The 19,889-nt window shown below is 33.3% G+C and overlaps 1 protein-coding gene across 1 annotated transcript in view; it reads right to left on the bottom strand.

Moving 5' to 3' along the window:
• LOC107477585 (phospholipase SGR2) overlaps window positions 1–3,479 on the bottom strand; it is a 13,166-nt gene extending 9,687 nt beyond the window's left edge. Inside the window, exons 1-6 of the mRNA XM_016097634.3 lie at window positions 3,011–3,479; window positions 2,307–2,407; window positions 1,995–2,189; window positions 1,067–1,222; window positions 282–353; window positions 5–157 (exon numbers count right to left, since the gene is read on the bottom strand). Of these exons, the coding sequence (XP_015953120.1) occupies window positions 5–157; window positions 282–353; window positions 1,067–1,222; window positions 1,995–2,189; window positions 2,307–2,407; window positions 3,011–3,224 (891 nt within the window). The 5' untranslated portion in view covers window positions 3,225–3,479. The remainder of the gene's footprint in view (window positions 1–4; window positions 158–281; window positions 354–1,066; window positions 1,223–1,994; window positions 2,190–2,306; window positions 2,408–3,010) is intronic.
• Window positions 3,480–19,889: the final 16,410 nt, after the last annotated feature.

The following is a 19,889-nucleotide window of genomic DNA, read 5'->3' as shown; positions in this document are numbered from 1 at the left end:
AAACCTGGGTTGGTTTTGCTGAATCTGACGGCGAGTAACCACGTCTTAGTTTGATTGCATTTCTGCTAAAACTAACAAAACTAGAAAAGCCAGAAGCATCGACACTTAGCCAGGCATCCCAGGTATCATCTTCTCCTGTGAAAAGTGCATGCAGACCCTGCATGATTAACAACAATATAGAATGAAGCATCAGTCATTTACAATTTTAAAAATAAATAAATTCTCTATCTATAAAACAAAATAAATAAAACATATCATCCTTTTAGAGATATTCTACATACTGGTGTGGAGCCTTGCAAATCAACTCGAGCTGCAAATAGACCTGAAGGTTGAAATGTTCTACGATGCCAAACCTGTAGAAACCAATGAATCGTAAACCTTATACTCTGGGCGAAGGGAAGAACCTAAATTGAAGCCGATCACCCTCTAACCCCCCCCCCCTCTCTCTTTCTCACAACAACAAAACAAACAACACCCTTCCTTTCCTTCCTTCACACAAGTGTGATGCTAACATGTCCAGGATATGTATTTAGAATCTTCACGGAGTAAAGAGGTTTCCAAGTTTTTGTCGCACAGCTAATTTGTAAGAGTACCTTTGTGAACTCCATGAAACTTACAAGATTAAGTGTTATCTCTGGCTGTTCTGTTTTCTTTATCTTTCAGGATCATAATAAATCCCTTGATCTTATAATCTTTTTTCTTGTACAACAATTTCCAATAAATGATAATAAAAAGAGACTAAAGAAACAGAAGTATAATAACAACCTTGGCGTTTTGTAAATAGATTGCAAAACATTGTATAAGGCGAGAAACAAAATTGTAAAAAGCAGAAGGTAATAACGTACTAAACTGGGATAAACAAGAAAAGCATATCAATTGGACAAAACCCTATCAAACAGCCTTCCAGAAACAATTTGAAAAGAACAATAAAATAAAAAAGGAGCAAGGTTGCACATGGAAGATGATTTTGCAATTCACATTAGACCCACATGCACAGCTAAAGCCTTTTTAAAATTATGAATAGAATTATTTGTTGGAAAACATTAACACAAACAGTTAGAATGACCTGAGTACGATAAGCAATCTCTAGTTGTTCAGCAACATCTTCACGAATTGGTAGCCAATCGAGCCCGCCTTTACGAGCAAACCAATGGCCTCTTAGAACACGTCTATTTTCTCCGTTCCAGTAAACTGGGAAACAATGTCTCTTTGTCAAATCCACCTGCATGGATTGAGAATCACATCCTCAGAAATCAGTTCTAGTTATTTTCAAGCAAGAGAAAAGTCATGTTCCCTCTTTTTTTTCATTCTCTTTCTTTGAATCAAAGAATAATATCCTAAGAGGAATAGAAGAACAATACAAAAAACACTGGAGGACCTCACACGAGTCCAAATATATATAGCTCCACTACTCAACATGTCCAAGAGGTAACATCCTCTAAAAAGATAATGAACTTTACATAAAGTAGGGCCAAACACTTAATCCTATCCCATAAAACTTGCTTGAGGAAATGCCCATTCTTTTATGTGCTTAATATAATTACTCACCAAAAATATCCTTAGAAGCAAGCAATATATAACAAGTGCTGATGAAAAATTTACGCCAAAAACACTTGATCCTTTCCTATCCTCTCTCTCCGCATTTAGAACCATGCATCAAAAACCAAATAATAAACGACATGCATCATGAAGACATGAAAGAACCTGTTTTTCTTGTGGGGAAAAAGGGTGAATTCAAACAAACATTGTATGTTTTCCAATTTTGTTTTCCATTTATTTTTAATCCACCTTCTAATAAAGTAAGATTAGAAAGCACTATGGTGTTTACCATAAATCACCCAAGAGTAGGAATGATATAGAAGCCACTTCTACCGCAAAACATTAAGGTTTTTCCATTAAAAACTCACCAAATTTCCTCATATTGTGCTACATAAATCTAGAAAGTTATCATTGAGACCATTATGAAAAGAAGACACAAAAAACAAACAAAATACCTCATAGAGTCCTCCCTTTACAGGGACACCAACTCTCTCTTCCTCAATTTCAAAAAGTTGAAACGACTTTTTTCGCTCCAGCAAAGATTCATTGTGCTGCTTATCTAAATTTGTACTGGTACTTTGTCGCTGTCTTGGGCCTTCACTACATTCTGCATATTCTCTCCACCAACTAGAGAGTAACTCTTCCTCTCTCTACCAATGCATATACAACAAAGAATCTCATTATCTAGAAGTCATCCCATCCATGATTCAAGTAAAAAAAAAAAAAGTAGAAGAAAAAGTAACCAACTATACATTTTATAAAATGACCTGCAAGAATGCTGCTTCAATTGCCAGAGAATCCCTCATGCCGAAACGAAAATAATCACTCTTCCCCACTATCTCTGTGCTCGGGACTGAGGCTGCCAACTCTGCAACGAGAGAGCAGGTGAGTGCAAGTACCAATGCTTCCACATTTTAATGAACAGACAAACAAACTCCGCAGCATATCAAAGGGAACAAGATTCTAAAATGTTGATGAGAATGACAGGAAGTTAATAAGTTAAATGATAATTTAGTGCCAATGCTTCCACATTTTAATTGAACAGACAAACAAACTCCGAAAGCATATCAAAAGAACAAGATTCAAAAATGTTGATACGAATCACAGGAAGTTAACGAGTTAAATGACAGTTTATGCATGCGTGCTTGGTTTTTCTCAACACGGTTCCTTTTCTTGTGCAACAATTCATCAAACACATCACTTCGTACTTATATATTCACCAAGTCATTAATACACTAAGGCCCTGCAAGCCATTTCTAGCAAAGTTCAATTTAAAAAAGCAAAAGCAACATCAGAGTCTCATGCAAGTTAAAAGATCACACTCCTAAAAGTCTAAAACCCAAAGCCAAGCACAGCCCTATTGATTTGTAGCTGAACAGTGAGTGAAATGGCCCATAGAGAAACAAATGAAAGAGAAGCATAGTGAAGTATGGATATCAAGATTGGCGAATTGAATGAAGAGAATAGATACCGTTGGGAGCGAGAGGGATCTTGCAGAAGTACCACCTAACGTCACCGCCATCGGAGGGGCTAGAAGTCTGAGCAAGATACTTGTGCCTTGCTTTTGAATGCTCGATCACGTCTTCAAGCCTCGCAATGTTGGAAGGCGTGTTCTTCAGCGAGTCAGGGTCAGGGCTGTTGCTACTTCCCTCAGCGCCGCGGCGGTGCTCTTCCGCTTCCGCCATCGCCCGCCGCCGAGGAAATCAGAACCGATTGACGGGGGAAGGTGTTGTATTGTTGTTGCTTTTGGTTGGAGTGAGCTACCAATTCTAAAATTGGAAGCGATTCTGTTTCTCTTCCTTTTTCTAATTCCTCTCTTTCTACTTTGTAAATCAAAACTGAGAGAGAAAGAGAGAAGGGAAGGAGGGAGAATGACAGAGATGGCGTGCGTTGAATGTCAGGTGAATTTCATTTCATTCATCATTTCAAACATGCTATTTTCCATACACCAACAGCCAAACACCGGTGGCTCTACCCAAAATCAACACATTATTACATTAAGAAAATGAATTTATTTTTTATGCAGGAAAATCGTTTTAATGAGAATAATTACTTTTTATCTTTATTGATTGCGTATATAATTATATAAAAAAATAATTATAATTAATTTTTTTTTTATCAAAAATAGAAAAATTAAAACTGACAATTTAGTAAATAAATATAAAAAGATTATACCATTTTAATTATAACTCGTTAGTTAATACATATTAACTATTAATACCTAGTAAATGGCATTGCTCCTTCCATAAAAATAATAATTATATATATGTATTATATCAAATAATTTAATTAAATATATTGAAATCATATAACAATTTTTAGTTATCATCTTTAATTTTCATCTTAATAGGTATATTCGTGATTCATAAATTCTAGATCGGATATTTTACTTTCAATAATTATTATTTTAAAAAATAATTGACGTGACTATCATAACACTATATGTTAAGCAAAAACAAATAGATCTCTATTTAAGTACTTGGTAAGTTATTTTGATAAGACACGTAAATCTTTAATAAAAAGTCTTAAAACCACTAAATTGTTGTGATAAGAATATTTTATCACTCCTTATGTGTATCTACTTTTTATAAGATACAGTTTTTTAAGAATAATTATATTTAATATAGTTTAAAAAAATGCCATCAATCTCTAACACAATATACAATTAATAATCAATATCAATATTCTCTCTTCAGTACGAGACTCTGACTAAATTTTAGGAAGACATAGGTAACAAATTTTTATTATGTTGAAACTCTCTCATATTGAATTTAATGCTCTTGATATATCTGGAAATAACTATTTATCATGGATACTAGATACTGAAATCCATCTTAATTCAATGGATCTTGGAGATACCATTAAGGGTGAAAATGATGCATCCCAAAAGGATAAAGCCAAAGCCATGAAGACTGAATTAGACTCACTTGCAAAACATGAAGTCTTTGGACCTGTAATCCGTACACCAGAAGATGTAAAACCTATTGGATACCGATGGGTATTTGTGAAAAAACGAAATGAGAAAAATGAAGTTGTGCGCTACAAAACCCGACTTGTGGCACAAGGTTTTTCACAAAGGTTCGGTATAGATTATGAAGAAACGTATTCCCCTGTAGTGATGCAATAATATTGCGTTATTTGGTCAGTTTATCTACATATCATAAACTGCATATGCATTTAATAGATGTGGTAACAGCCTACTTATACGGCTCATTAGATCGTGATATCTATATGAAAGTCCCTGAAGGACTAAAGATATCTAAACCATCCAATGAATATTCACAAGGGTTACACTCAGTCAAATTGCAAAGATCTTCTTATGGTCTAAAGCAATTTGGACAAATGTGGTATAATCGTCTTACTGAGTATCTGGTCAAAAACAGATTCAAGAATGATGATATCTGTCCATGTGTTTTCATAAAGAAATCTGCATCTGGGTTTATTATAATTGCTGTGTACGTTGATGATTTAAATATCATTGGAATTCCTGAAGAGATTCCAACAATTATAAAAACTCTAAAAGAGGAGTTTGAGATAAAAGATCTTAGAAAGACTAAATTTTGTCTCGGCCTGTAGATCAAGCATACAAAAAATGGAATCTTTATTCATCAAGCGACATACACAGAAAGGATATTGAAAAGATTTTATATGGATAAGTCACATCCCTTGAGTACTCCAATGATCGTAAGATCTTTGGATGTGGAGAATGATCAATTCAATCCTAAAGAAGAGAATGAAGATATCCTTGGTCCTGAAGTACCATATCTTAGTGTCATTGGAGCGCTAATGTATCTTGCTAATAATACACGACCCCATATATCATTTGCTATGAATTTACTAGTAAGATATAGTTCCTCTCCAACTAGAAGACATTGGAGTGGAATCAAGCAAATCTTTCGATATTTTTATGGAACGGTTGATATGGGATTGTTTTACCCATATGGATCAAAGTCACAACTAGTTGGCTATGCAAATGCTGGATACTTGTCTGATCCACACAAAGGGAGATCTCAAACAGGATACTTGTTCACATATGGTGGTACAGCTATATCATGGAGGTCCACGAAATAGACGATAACAGCAACCTCCTCTAATCATGCTGAAATATTAGCGATACATGAAGTTAGTCGCGAGTGTTTTTGGCTCAGGAGTTTGATCCAATATATTCTGTCATCATGTGGACTGATTGATCAGAAGATAGCTCCAACTATCCTGTTTGAAGATAATACAGTATGTATTGCTCAACTTGAAGGAGGATACATCAAAGGTGATAGAACAAAACATATTTCTCCTAAATTCTTCTTCACTCGTGATCTTCAAAATTAAGGGACAATTGATGTCCAACAGATCCGCTCAAGTGATAATCTGGCAGATTTATTTACAAAGTCACTCCTAAAATTCTCCTTTGAAAGATTGGTACATAAGATTGGGATGCATCGATTTCGAGACATCAACTGATGTTGACAAGAGGGGGAGGCTGTACTCTTTTTTTCTTGATCAGGTTTTTTTCTTATTGGATTTTTCTTGACAAGGTTTTTAATGAGGCAGTCCCCATCACTAAAGGATATTGTACTCTTTTTCCTTCACTAAGGTTTTTTCCCACTGAATTTTTCTTTAGTAAGGTTTTAACGAAACAATAATCCTAAATGGTCATCTAATGGAGAGTATTGTGATAAGAATACCTTATCACACCTTATGTGGATGCCCATTTTTCATAAGATACAGTTTCTCAAGAATGACTGTATGTAATATAGTTTGAAAAAGTTCCATTATGTACGTATATAAATAGAGGCTTAAACATTTGACACAATACACAATCAATAATCAATATCAATATTCTCTCTCTTATTCTTTTCTATCTCTTTTACATACATCTTCCTTAATTATTTATTTCACAACACAAATAATATTATTTAAAAAAAATAATTTGTTGGGTTAAATACGATTTTATAATTTGTTGGATTAAGTACGATTTTCATCTCAAAGATATAGATTGAAAATTTTTTCCATGCTTAATTTTTTTGCATATAAAATCATCTTTTAAGGTTCAACGTAATTTTAAAATCGTTCTTTTGGCTTAAATTTTAAAATTCTAGACTAAATTATCCATAACAAAAAAATATAAAATAAAAAAAGAACAGATAAACTATTAATAGAGGAAAAAGAACTACAAAGAGGTCATTAATAGAACACCAACAACAACAATACACAATATTCAACAACACAATATTAACCAAGTGGAGTTGGTCTAGTGGTTAGCTCACTAGTCCATTTAAGTAAGTGTTGGGGATTCAAATCCCACCTTGTGCATGCAGCAACTCATTGGCCAACTACAAACCCTTAGATGGAGCTCAGTACCGCGATGGATTAGTCCTTGACCTGTCGGGTTAGAGGATACCGTGAAAAACCAAAAATATAAAACAACAACATAAAAAGGAAAGAAGAGGAGGAGATCAGAAACCGTTACCAAAAACAGGTTTGTAGGGATTTAGTTACCAAAACTACAATTTTTCAACACCTAATAAATCTTTACACCAATAAAACAAAATCCAATCACCAAATTAGGTTCCTCAAAATTCTCAGCTAGGCTTCACAAAATTAAAAACCCCTTGAAAGCTTGTTTCATCTTGGTGGAAGCAAAACCATAGTAACCATGGAACAAAGCATTTACTAGAAATAAGAACTAAAAATCAACATTAATAGAACAACAAAACCAAACATTTATTCAATTTTCTTTAATTTTAGTATTGAATATGTGCAAGTGCTAGATCAAACAATTTTAACAGTGCTTACTGAATTGGTAAAACCAAGCAATCAAATTAGCAAAGAATAAGCTCTAAAACATTCATTCTCCCTAAAAAATCAAGAATACATCCAAATCAACAAGTAGAACCAACTCAACTGCAAAATCAACTAATCCAGGATAAAAAAAAAGAAACAAGGAGAAGAGGAAGTGAATTGAAAAGAAAATAGGAAAGAAAAGGGAAGAGAATGCATTGAAGAAGACCTGAAGAGGCACAGGGAATGGTCATTGTCGTCCTCGTAAACAGTCAAAACTCAAAAGGCACACCACAAGGTTTGCAAAGTGAAAGGGCTTTGGTTTCTTGTTCTAGCTGTCGCCGCTGCTCCTCGCAAGCTCCATGGTCGTCGCCATTGTTTCTACGTTTGTTTTTGCTTCTGTTTCTTCTATTTTTGCTTCTGATGAAGAAGAAGAAGAAGAAAAAGAAGAGAAGGGTATTTTGGTCCGAAAGACGATTTTAAAATTACATTGAACCTTAGGGATGTTTTTATGTGCAAAAATAGGTTGAAAATGAAAAGAAATTTTAGCCTATACCTTAGGGACCAAAATCGTACTAACCTTAATTTGTTTTATAATAACATTTCTTAGGATATTATCAAATAATAAAACATGTTAAGAATTTATTTATCTAGTTTGAATATGACAAAATTTATTAAAATTTGGTATGATGATACAATAGAGGGAAAGATTAATAAAATTTAGATCTTCCCATGAGAATAATGAGAATCCAAGTTTGAGGTTTGAAGAGAAGGGCTTACATAAGAAGTTAAATACTATTCTTTTATAGGAGGAGCTTATGTGGTACCAAAAGTATATGGAGCAACGGATTAAATTTAGAGATTGTAATACAAAATTTTTTTACCTTCAAACCATTGTAAGGCATAAGAGAAGCAAAAATTTTTTTTAGATAATTACATCTCCACCCAACTCCAAACAAAGTGGGCGTAGTTCCAAAAAACAGCAACACAAATAGAGCAACAACTACAAAGAAAACATAAAAACTAGCATAAAACAGCAAACAGGGAGCAAAAAAATATAATGATTTTAGCTCCTCCAAAGACACTTCAAGATGAACCCGATCAGATATATTACATCAAATCATGATCATTCTCCTTCCAACTTTTACTTTGCAGAATTATTGGCCTTTTTCATAGATCAGTAAATCATGCATCAAAGATCAACTTCATATGTCATCTTATTCATCTTAGACTTGATATTTGCACTCATAAGTACATCAATTACTCCTATATTGTCGATCTTGACTCCATCGATTTGTGCATTCTACAACTTCCTCCTTTAACTTCTCTAATACTAACACTCCATTATTAAAGACAATGTTATTTCTACATCTCTATGTGCACCATATTACAGAAAAAATAACACCGTCCAGATTTCCTTCGTATCTTTCCTTATCTTTCTATCCATCCACACCTCAAAATATTATTTGGTGGCTCCTGGCCAAACCCAAATCACACTCCAATCCACCAAGATTGATCCCCATAACTTCCATATACGATCACATGAAAAAAAACAAGTGATGTACCGCCTCCAATCTATCCTTACATAAGACACAAAAGGATTCCGCTTCTGGTACAATCTTAAACTTACATAATCTATCTCTAGTATTCAATCTTACCAAAATTACAAACCACATCAGCAACTCAACCCGTGGAGGCACAATACTTTTCCACAATAGTTTCGTGAAATTATACATATTGGGTTCCACTCCTATCTCCTTATTCTTATATACCACATCTAAAAAAGATTTAACAGAAAAATTACCTTGCTTGTCATGCTTCCATTTCAAAGTGTCCACCTCTTCTTATCTAATTCTGATTTTTGACAAAATTACAAGAAGCTTTACAAGGTCTTGTTCCTCCCATTCCCATAAAGCTCTTCTCTATTGTCGGCTCCATCTCCAAATATAACCATCCCAAATGCCACACTCACTGATTGAGCACTCATTGTTTAGTGTCACCCTGTAAAGACTCGGAAATACCTCTTTCAATCTACCTTCCTGTACCCAAAGGTCGTGCCAGAATATGGTTTTAGTTCTATTACCCACTTGCAATTGAAGACCCTCTTGATATATGCCCACAAGACTACTCTCACTCATACATATGTTGCCAATGTTAGCCCATACACCCCCAGTTTTTTTCAAATTTTGATTTTTAAAAGACACACCACCATCAAGGTTATTACAAGAGCAAACTACTTTCTTCCAAAGTGGACATTCCTCCTTATTAAACTTCCACCACCACTTAAACAATAGAGCAGTATTCTTCAAAGATATATCTCCCAGCCCCAAACCTCCTTGTTTTGTTTTTGTTTTTGTACAACACTTTACTTTACCATTGACATACCCTTTTCACCATCTGCCTTACCCCAAAAAAATCTCGATTGTAGAGGAACAATTTTCACAGCGACAGCCTTAGAAATTTTGAACATGCTAAGGTAATACATAGGAAGGCTATTTAGGACAGCCTTTATAAGGACTAATTTACCTGCCTTTGTTAAAAACTTTCATTCCCAACCATTAAGTCTTTCCTCTACCTTCTTTATAATAGGATCCCATGTCTTCACACGTTTTGGATTTGCCCCTAGAGGAATCCCTAAATACCGGATTGGAAGTTTAGCTTTTTTGCACTCCAAGATACCACACGCTTCATCAATTGTCTCCTCTCCACAGTTTAAGCCAATGACCACAGATTTGTCATAATTGATCTTTAAACCAGACATAATCTCAAAGCCCTGTAAGATCCTCTTATAGTTCATCATAGACTCAACGTCACAAGGACAAAACAAGATTGTGTCGTTTGTGAACTATACGTGTGAAGAGTTTATGGTCTTTTTCTTGAGGGTGGCTCTTGGACTTTGGAGGTTGAGGTTTTAAAGGCTGAAACAAACTCCTTTTTTGAAAATCTGTTTTCTACGAGAAAAGATATTCATATTAATACTGGGTATTTTTTCTCCCTCAGCTTAGTCAAGATGAGACTTGTGGACTTGTTACTTTGGAAGAAGTTAGTAGTATGGTTATAGGAATAAATTTCTTCAAATCTCTTGAGCTGGACAAGTTTCAAGCTCTTTTCTACAAAAGAGTTCTTGAATGTTATTAAATTTTGCGTATTGTTCAAAAATCCTTTGCGGGAGAACTTGTCGGGTCGACGATTTTTGATACTCTTATTGTTTTAATTCCTAAAGTGGCCTACAGATTTCTTAAGTGTTCGAGTTTATTTGTGGCATGAAACAACTCGAAGCATGGGTCTAGCTTATTGAGACCGCCCCTTTCTCTATTGATTCCTCCGGATTGGATTAAAAACAATTCTTGAGGGGGGTATTCAACTCCAGGGATGAGTCGAAAAATAAATCTTTATTGTTTCTACCTCCTCTTTTTTATGAAGAGAACAATGTCTTTTCCAAAAGATTTTCGACCAATAAACATGTGTAATGTGATTTATAAAATCACCATTAAGGTATTTGTTAACATGTTCAAATATTTTTTAATTGAGATTGTTTGACCTCTTCAAGGAGGTTTTATTCTAGGTTGAGGCATGACAAAAAAATATCATTATTGCTCAGGAGATTATGTATTTCATGAGGAATACTAAGTCAAGAAAAGATATAATGACTTTTAAGATTAATTCTGAGAAAGTGTATGATAGCGCAAATTGGAGGTTTATGGAAAAATCTTTGAGGCGGTTTGGATTTTCCAATTCTACTGTAAGTCTTATGATGACCTATGTGACGTCGTATTCTCTCCGTATTCTTTGGAATGGTAATAAATTACAAAATTTTAATCCAAAAAAAGCTTGAGGCATGGGAATCCTATATCCCCTTACCTCTTTGTACTCTGTATGGAGAATTTGACTCTGTATGAAAAATTTGGCTTGTCTGGTTACTCATATGGTCTCAACTAGCTCGTGGATTCCTGTTTTGATTTTGAGGCATGGCTTGAAGATTTCTCATTTAATGTTTGCGAACAACCTTCTTTTATTTTGCAAAGCTACTAAGAAGCAAGTAGAAGTCGTGATGAAGACTCTGCATATGTTCACCAAGGCCTCAGGAATGAAAATGATTTTTAGTAAATCAAAGGCGCAATGCTCAAAGCATATTCCTTTGAGAAGGAAGAATGTTTTTTTTAGTTGTCTCTACATCTGTTTTACTTAAGATTTAGGAAAATATATGGGAATTAATATTGAGCATGATAGAGCAACTAGAAAAACAACTTGGGAGGTGATTGAAAATATTCAACAGAAACTGGCTAATTGGAAGGGATCCTTGCTTAACAAGGCTAGGAGGCTTTGCCAAGTTAAATCAATAATGACTTATATCCCTCTTCTATAATATGCAAGTTTTCTTTATCTATGTTTGTGACAAGATAAATTTCTTTATGAGACAATTTTGTGGAAAGATCAAGCAAATTACAGAAGATCGCCCTTGGTGAATTAGGATAGTATTAGAGATCCTAAGGTTGGAAGAAGGCTTCGTACTTGTGATACCCATTATGATAATCTTTTCCTTTTTTTGTACACTAGTTTGAGATTGTTTGAATAATAGGGATATACTATGGATTCAGCTTCTCTTAGAAAAATATCTCTAAAATCCAATAGATATTGGTTGCAACCATTTTCAAAATGCTTCTCCTATTTGAAAAAATATTGTTAAAGCCTTTGATATCCTTAAAGATGGTTTCAAGTGGTGAATTGGGAGCCTCTAACAATCTCTTTGGCATGATACTTGGACACTCAGAGATTTTTTGAGTGATCTCTTCCTAGATGTTAATATTTCTAAGCTGAATTATACTATTAATGATATTTGGAGGAATGGTGTTTGGGACATTTATAGTTTAACAACTCCAATTTCAGAAAATATTAAGCTGGTTATTCGGCAATTTAGTCCCCAAAATAGTGGTAGTAATGAACCCAATTAAAGTTAGTGGCCAGCAACCACAAAGCAGTATGGTGCTAGAGAGGATTAGAAGTGGCTAGCTAAGAGCAAATTTGGGTGGAATGATAACAACAGATGGAGATAGGTGTGGAAGCTTAATCTACAATAAAAAATTAAGTTTTTTATTTGGCTTGCTTTGCATTCGGCTCTTCCAATGGAGAAGTTTCGTTTTAGACACCATCTCTTTGCTATGGATGTTTGTCTAAAATGTAGGTTAGAGAAAGATACAGTGCAACATTGCCTTAGAGATTAAGAGAAATTTAAAGTTATTTGAAGGCTGCTAGATCCGTCCATTCTTGATTTTTATGGAGAGAGCAACTTTATTTTTTGGATATAAAAAAGTTTGTGCGGTAGAGAATTTATGTTTGGTGCTGGCTTATGGTGGATTTAGAGATATCGTTGCAACGATATCTTTAATTATGATGACCCTTAGACTAATGATAAAGTTGCTGCCAATGTCAGAAATTCGGCAAATGACTTTTGACTGTATATATCTAAGAATTATCTTCTTAAAAATTTGGATCAGCAACTAACTTAGGAACCTCCTCCAGATAATTCTTATAAAATTAATTGTGATGATAGTCTCGTTTTTTAATTGGGTTTGGCTGGTTTTAGTTGTATTATTAGAAACTCTACTGGTTTGTAGGTGTCGGACTGCTTGGAAACTATGCCACCTTGGAATGTGATATGGCTGTTATAACCCAATTTGAAAAGGCTGTAAATCCGTTTCGCATGTTATAACTCGGCTCTAAGCATTATAACTTGGATTCGCACATCAAAACAAATATCATAACGTCTTGATATGGTATTACTACTCTTCAATGAAAAATAATTGCCAAAGCATAACTGCTAACACCTCATCACACTTATAAAGGGTAAGGTGTATTATTTGAATAGGGACATAAATTGAACTAACTTAAACATCGGGGTGCCTTTTGCAGGTACACTCCCCTTTTTATTCTCTTCGCACCAAGATATACTCCCTGGAAGAAAATCTTGGACACTCAAGTCACAAGCTCAGAACTAAAATAGAAGCTCAGAGCCGGCTGCTGGAAAGATGAGCTATATCCAGTTTACTCATGCAAGAACAATTGGTGCCTACTGTGAATCCTAATAAATAAAACCCTTCCTTCCTTCTTTCCTAGGCCTTAAGATTTCTCTATCCACCTGTGGCTGATCAATCGTCTCTCACACCCCCTGAAATACTTCGGATGGTGATTGAGTTACAGCAGGCTAATCAGCGCATGGCGGAAGAAAATCAAAGAATGACAAACCAAATAGCCGAGTTGACCAATACTCGGATTGAAAATAATGACGATCATAATAAAAGAGCCGAAGATGAAGAGCATGAATCTGACCCAACACATATCTCTGAAACCCAGTGACATGAAGAAGGCCAGCGAGCCGATGAAGAAAATCAACCGGACAATAATGTTGGTCCGTTCACTGCAGATGTCATGAACTTTCAAATGCTCAAGAGGTTTACTCTGCCTACCAGCTTAACCCCTTATGATGGGTTGGGCAATCCAAGAAAGCACGTCAAGAAATTCTGATCTATAATGATAGTAAACAGTGCTTCTAACTCTGTTTTGTGTCGTTGTTTTCCTACTTATTTAGACGGTCCTACACTTGGTTGGTTTTGTTCTTTACATGCAGATTCTATTTCTCATTTTCAGGACTTAGCAAAATTTTTCAAAGATCAGTTTGTTACATCTTCTATCTATTTACATGATTCTGATTATTTAAACCTAATCAAACAAGGACAGAATGAAAGCCTGAAAGATTATATTACTCATTTTACAAAGGTAGAAAAATTACATAACTATAAAACCAATCCTAATTTAATTTGTACAAAGGGTAAAATTGAAATTAATTAATTGAAATGAAGGTATTTTAGGTATAAAATGTTATTAAAATTTCAGTCTCCATCTCTAAAAATTTTAGTCCCCTGTATTCCTATTTTTTGGAGGTACTGAAATACTGAAATTTTAGGGACATAGACAGAAATTTAAGTACCAGTCTCTGAACCAACAAACATGATACTGAGTCTTAGTCTTCCAGTCTCTGTCTTTGTACCTCAAAACAGACGCTACCTAAAAGACCTCGAAATATCCTTATTATGACCTCACCCAAGGGCGGAGCTTTAGTTTGATAATGGAGGCCATGTCGAACTTTTTTATGTATATATTAAATTATGAGTGGTGAATTATTTGAAGATGATCTAAATTATGTATTATACATTGTTGTGGGATTTTACAAAATGGTAGTGACGTTTTGTCTTTTTTATAATTAAAATATACCAAGACCCTAATGAGTGTTGCTGACATAACAAGTTCCAGCTACTCTCAAGCACCACCAGCGAGAATTAGAGGCCGTGTTGGGGTCAGAATTGGGGGGAGAAGCCATGGAAGTGGCAGAAATTCGAACAAATTGTGCTTTTATTGTGGCAAAACCGGGCACCTAGTTGATACTTGCTATAGAAAGCATGGGTTTCCACCACACTTGAAAGATTCAAAGTGTCAAGAAGTGACCAAGATCAATAACATTTCATCTGAGAAAATTGATGAAGATGAACAAAAAACAACAAGCAATGAGATATCTTTATATGAAGAGGATTGTGAAGGTTTAAATGTAGAGTTTACTTTAGAGTAAAAGAAGGCCTTGCTCACACTCTTACAACAAAATGGAGTTCAACCAATTCATAGTGTCAATCAGGTTATGAACTCTACTTAAGATAATGACATAATCATGATCATTGAGAGGTGTCAAGGAGCTCCCTGAGTCATTGACATAGGGGCTACCATTCATGTCACACACAACTTTAATCAACTTCACACATATAAACGAATTAAACTCATTCGAGTTAAACTACCCAACAACTGCATCTTAACCTCACATATTGCGGGTACAATTATATTTTTAGAATTATTGTGTTTGACCAATGTGCTGTATTTGCCTCAATTTGCTTACAATTTAATATATGTCTCTCATTAATTAAATGCCTAGACTGTCAATTTATGATTAATAGATTTGGATGAGAGATTCAAGATTATCAAACGCAGATGATAATTGGTGCAACTTAACTACAAAATAGACTATATACTGTGAAAAACAATAAAGCACAAAAGCATAATTCATATTCCATTAATTCATCACAGGATGACAAGCGAATAAATGAAGGTATGACTAAAATTTCAGAGCAGATTGTGCCATTTCAGGTTGTGGCATGTCCTACCTAATAAATTGGATGTAATGCAACAATTGTATCCATCCATTGATCCAATGAATAAAGTTAAATTGTCCAAATCTTGTGATGTGTGCCATTATGCAGGGCAGAAACACCTTCCATTCCCTTTTAGCTTATCACATTCAAATGAATGTTTTGGTATGATTCATTTAGACAAATGGGGTCAATTGCCACACTATCAATTGAAGGACACAAGTACTTCTTGACAGTGGTAGATGATTATAGTAGACACACTTGGATATACTTTATGAAATTAAAATAAAAAAGTGCTACAATTATCCCATAATTTGTTCAACTAGTTAAAATCCATTTTAAAGTAGACGTCAATACCGCATTTTTGCATGGGAATTTGCACAAAGAGGTATACATAAAAGATCCACGAGGATTGTCCGTTTTAAATTCCAATTTAGTGTGCAAATTGGACAAGTCACTATATGGGTTAAAGCAGGCTAGTAGGCAGTGGCATAAAAAGCTATGTTCTGAACTTAGTGCTTCCAGTTATATACAATCAAAGCATGACTATGCTTTGTTTACTCGAGCTTCAAATTCAACCTTCACAGCAATACTAGAGTATGTAGATAGTGGATGACTTGGTATTTGTTGGAGATTACTTAAACGAGATAAATAGGATCAAGAAAATACTTGATGATGCTTTCAAGATTAAAGATATAGGAAAACTAAAGTACCTTATTGGGATGGAAGTGTCATGCAGCAACAAAGGTATTACATTGTACTAGTGGAATTATGTCCTTGAATTGCTCTCCGAATATGGCATGCTCAATGCCAAACCTGTCACAATGCCCATGAATTACTCCACCAAGTTGTCAAAAGATTATGCAGCACCATTTCAAGATGTGTCCCTCTATCGAAGATTGGTTGGAATATTGCTTTATTTGACCAACACAAGATCTGATATTAGTTTTGCTGTTAGAAAGCTGAGCCAGTGTTTTGATTGCCCCACCATTGCTCATCATCAAGCTGTGCTGCGCATGTTGAAATATCTAAAGCTCGCCCTTACTCGAGGTCTATTCTTTCCAGCATTATCCGACTTGTGTCTCGCTGCATACTCCGACTTCGGACTGGGCTAGGTGGCCAGATACAAGTAGATTAGTTACAACAATATGCTTCTTCTTAAGACATCCCTTGTATCTTGGAAAAGTAAGAAACAAGTGACAGTACCCTGCTCTTCCTCTGAGATAGAATACAGAGCGCTAGCGGCTGCCGTTCGTGAGGCACAATGGCTAGCCTTTATGATGATTGAGTTTAAAAAGCCCTTCTCAAAGTCCATGCCATAGTAAATCAGCTCTCCCCATAGTCGCCAATCCTATATTCCATGAACGTACTAAGCATATCGAAGTGGATTATTACATTATGCACGAAAAAGCTCAAAATGGGTTTGTCAAGCTGCAGCCAATTCACTCCAATGAACAAGTTGCGGATGTGTTTACCAAGCCATTACCACCAGGACCATTTTAGACATGCATTTCCAAGCTCATATTGTATGACTTTTATACTCCTGAGTTTGAGGGGGTGAAGAAGTACTATATACTGACACGAGCTGCATAGACTACATGCTGTGAGTGCATCAGATAAAATGAAAGTGGTAGTAACTTAAGGCAGCGTTTGGTTTGAGAGACATAGACACAGTGGTACACGGTGACACATGTCTGTTGTTTGGTTTGGTGAGACACAGATTTTCGAAGGACACGAGAGGACACGGATGGACACAGAGACATTAAATTTGTGTACCTCCAATTTGGTGAGACACTAAAACACAACTTGTGAGACACTAATTTTTTACTCTTTTACCCTTATTGAAATTTTAAAATTTGTCCTCTTATCTCCCCAAACCTTTCTTTTTTTCTCTTCCTCTTTTAGATTCTAAAACTTAATTTATCTTTCTATTTTCTTCAAAAAAATTGTACATTTAATTTTTTATTTATTTAAATTTTGATTAATCTTTGATAAATTTTGAGATTTAGTTTTTTATTTTTTTCAAAAAAATTATATATTTAATATTTGAATGATAATTTAAGATGATATTAGAAGAAATAAAAAATATTAAAAGAAATAAAAATTTAATGGTGATGACATGTAGTGTTTGGAATAATGAATATACAGTAATAATAGTAAAACTTGTGGTAGAATGAAGGGTAATTCAGTCTTTTTAAAATATGTATGTTTTGTTCTTTATTTTTACCAAACACAATACATAGATACAAATATTTTATATCCATATTTTTAATGTCTATGTCTTTGTGTCTATATCTCATCATATACATCAACTAAACAGAACCTAATTACACCAGAGTTAGTTACAAGGAATAATTAGTTAGTTAGTTTTGCTGTTAGTTTATTAGCTTAGCATGTTAACTAAATATCTATCTCAGGTAGATTAGGTGTTAGTATAAATAGTTAGGAGTCATGTACATTTCATTTTTTGTAGTTTGTCACCATATGAATGTATGGTTCTCTCACAAATTTTTTGTAGTTCTGACGTTTTGTCTTTTTATAATTAATTTTTTTTATAAAATGTCAATAATGTTTTATACTATCATCATAGTAGTATAAAATATTAAAATAATATAATATTCTCATATTTTACATTAAAATTATTCATATGCAAAAATTTTAGCCAGCTATATTCTCAAATTTTTTATAAAAAAAATTAGAAATACTTTTAACAAAAGAAAAAATATAACTTAGTTCAGTTAGTTAATTTAATTCTTTCACTTTTATATAAGGTATTTGTGTTCAATTCTCACTTAAACTTCCACTCAATAAGAAAAGCTCCCGTTACACATAAAGCATATTTTTAACGGTAGAATTAGTTATAAAAAAATAGATATAGTTTATTTAATTTAATGTTATTTTATATTTTATTATTTATTTAATTTATTTTTTTATATTATACAAAAGTATTAAAATATGCAATAAATATTGATATCATTGTATTTTTATAAATTGATAAAAGAATTTGCAAGTTATAACTTAAGAAGTTTCAATCTTTTAAACTAAGTTTTGATTTTAAACAATTATATTTGTTGTCATCATCTTTGTGAAATTAGGTAACCTTTTATTCATTTAATATAGTACTATTTTATATTTGTTGGTTCCTTAATTAAATTTTTTTGCCAAAAAAAATATTCAATAAGTATTGTAAATTTTAATATTTATTTTTTTAACTTTTTTTTATATATTTTACAAAATATATATTCAAAATTTTTGTACTAATAGAAAATAATTTTTTGAAGCTTTGCCACTGGGTTGCAGGATGATTTAGTTATCAGTAGCACAAATTTTCTGATTAGTAATGAAATTGTTAAACCTCTAACTGCATGAGAATCTATTGTAAAATAGACACTTATTTCATTTATACTGATAACCAAACTAGTTAAGAGTATCTCCAATAGTTATTTTTTTGGAGTTCTTATTATTGTGCATCTAAAAAAATTGGGAACTAACACATTATTTGGATCTATGGAAAATAAAAGTAAAGAAAATCTTTGAAAGAAAAATGAATGAAAAACTTATTTTCGGTAGTTTGGATGGAAGAGAAAAAAGGATGGAAAAGAAAAAAGTTATATGGGCCCATTTAATTTTTTTTCACCCATGACTTGCGAAGAAAACTGGAGAAGGAAAGAGAATTAATAACAAAATGACTTATATACCCTTGAGTTATTTATGATTTGTGTATCATTTTATTATATAGTTTTTGATAAAAAAAGAGTTAGTTTTTTTTGTTATAGCATTTAAAAATTATTGAACAAGGAAGACAATAACAAAAATATTTATAAAAATAATATATTAAAATCTTGAACATTAAATTAAATAACTCATTTTTTTTTGAAAAAAAAACTTAAATACATTAGTAATGTATAATTTATATATAATATAAAAAGGTATTAACGTAAATTTACTATACTTTCATTTTCTCTCCTCTTAATTTTCTTTTCATCCAAACAAATAAAAAATTTCTTTTTATTTTCTTTCTATTCGTTTTCTCTTTATCCAAACAACATATAAAAAAAATCTATTTTTCCTTCTATTTTCTTTTCTTTCATTTTTTTCTCTCATTTTCTTTCCTTTTATTTTCCATCCTACATCCAAACACACTGTAACTGTTGGAGTGAGATAAAAAAAGAATTCCTTCTCTTGGATAAAAAAAGAGGAGTCCCTCTGAATGGGGATTTCTATAACTCATTATGGAGACTCCTATAACTCATTATGGAGATTTTCATTTGGCAAGTTATTTAAAAAATAAATAATTATATAAAATTTTAATTAATTAAATAATTATATTAAATAATTAAATAATAATTAATTCAGTAATAATTATAATAATGAATTATATTA

Source organism: Arachis duranensis, chromosome 3 (assembly GCF_000817695.3).
Source record: "Arachis duranensis cultivar V14167 chromosome 3, aradu.V14167.gnm2.J7QH, whole genome shotgun sequence".
In the NCBI taxonomy this organism is placed as follows: domain Eukaryota; kingdom Viridiplantae; phylum Streptophyta; class Magnoliopsida; order Fabales; family Fabaceae; genus Arachis; species Arachis duranensis.
This window is presented reverse-complemented; position numbering and strand designations above follow the sequence as displayed.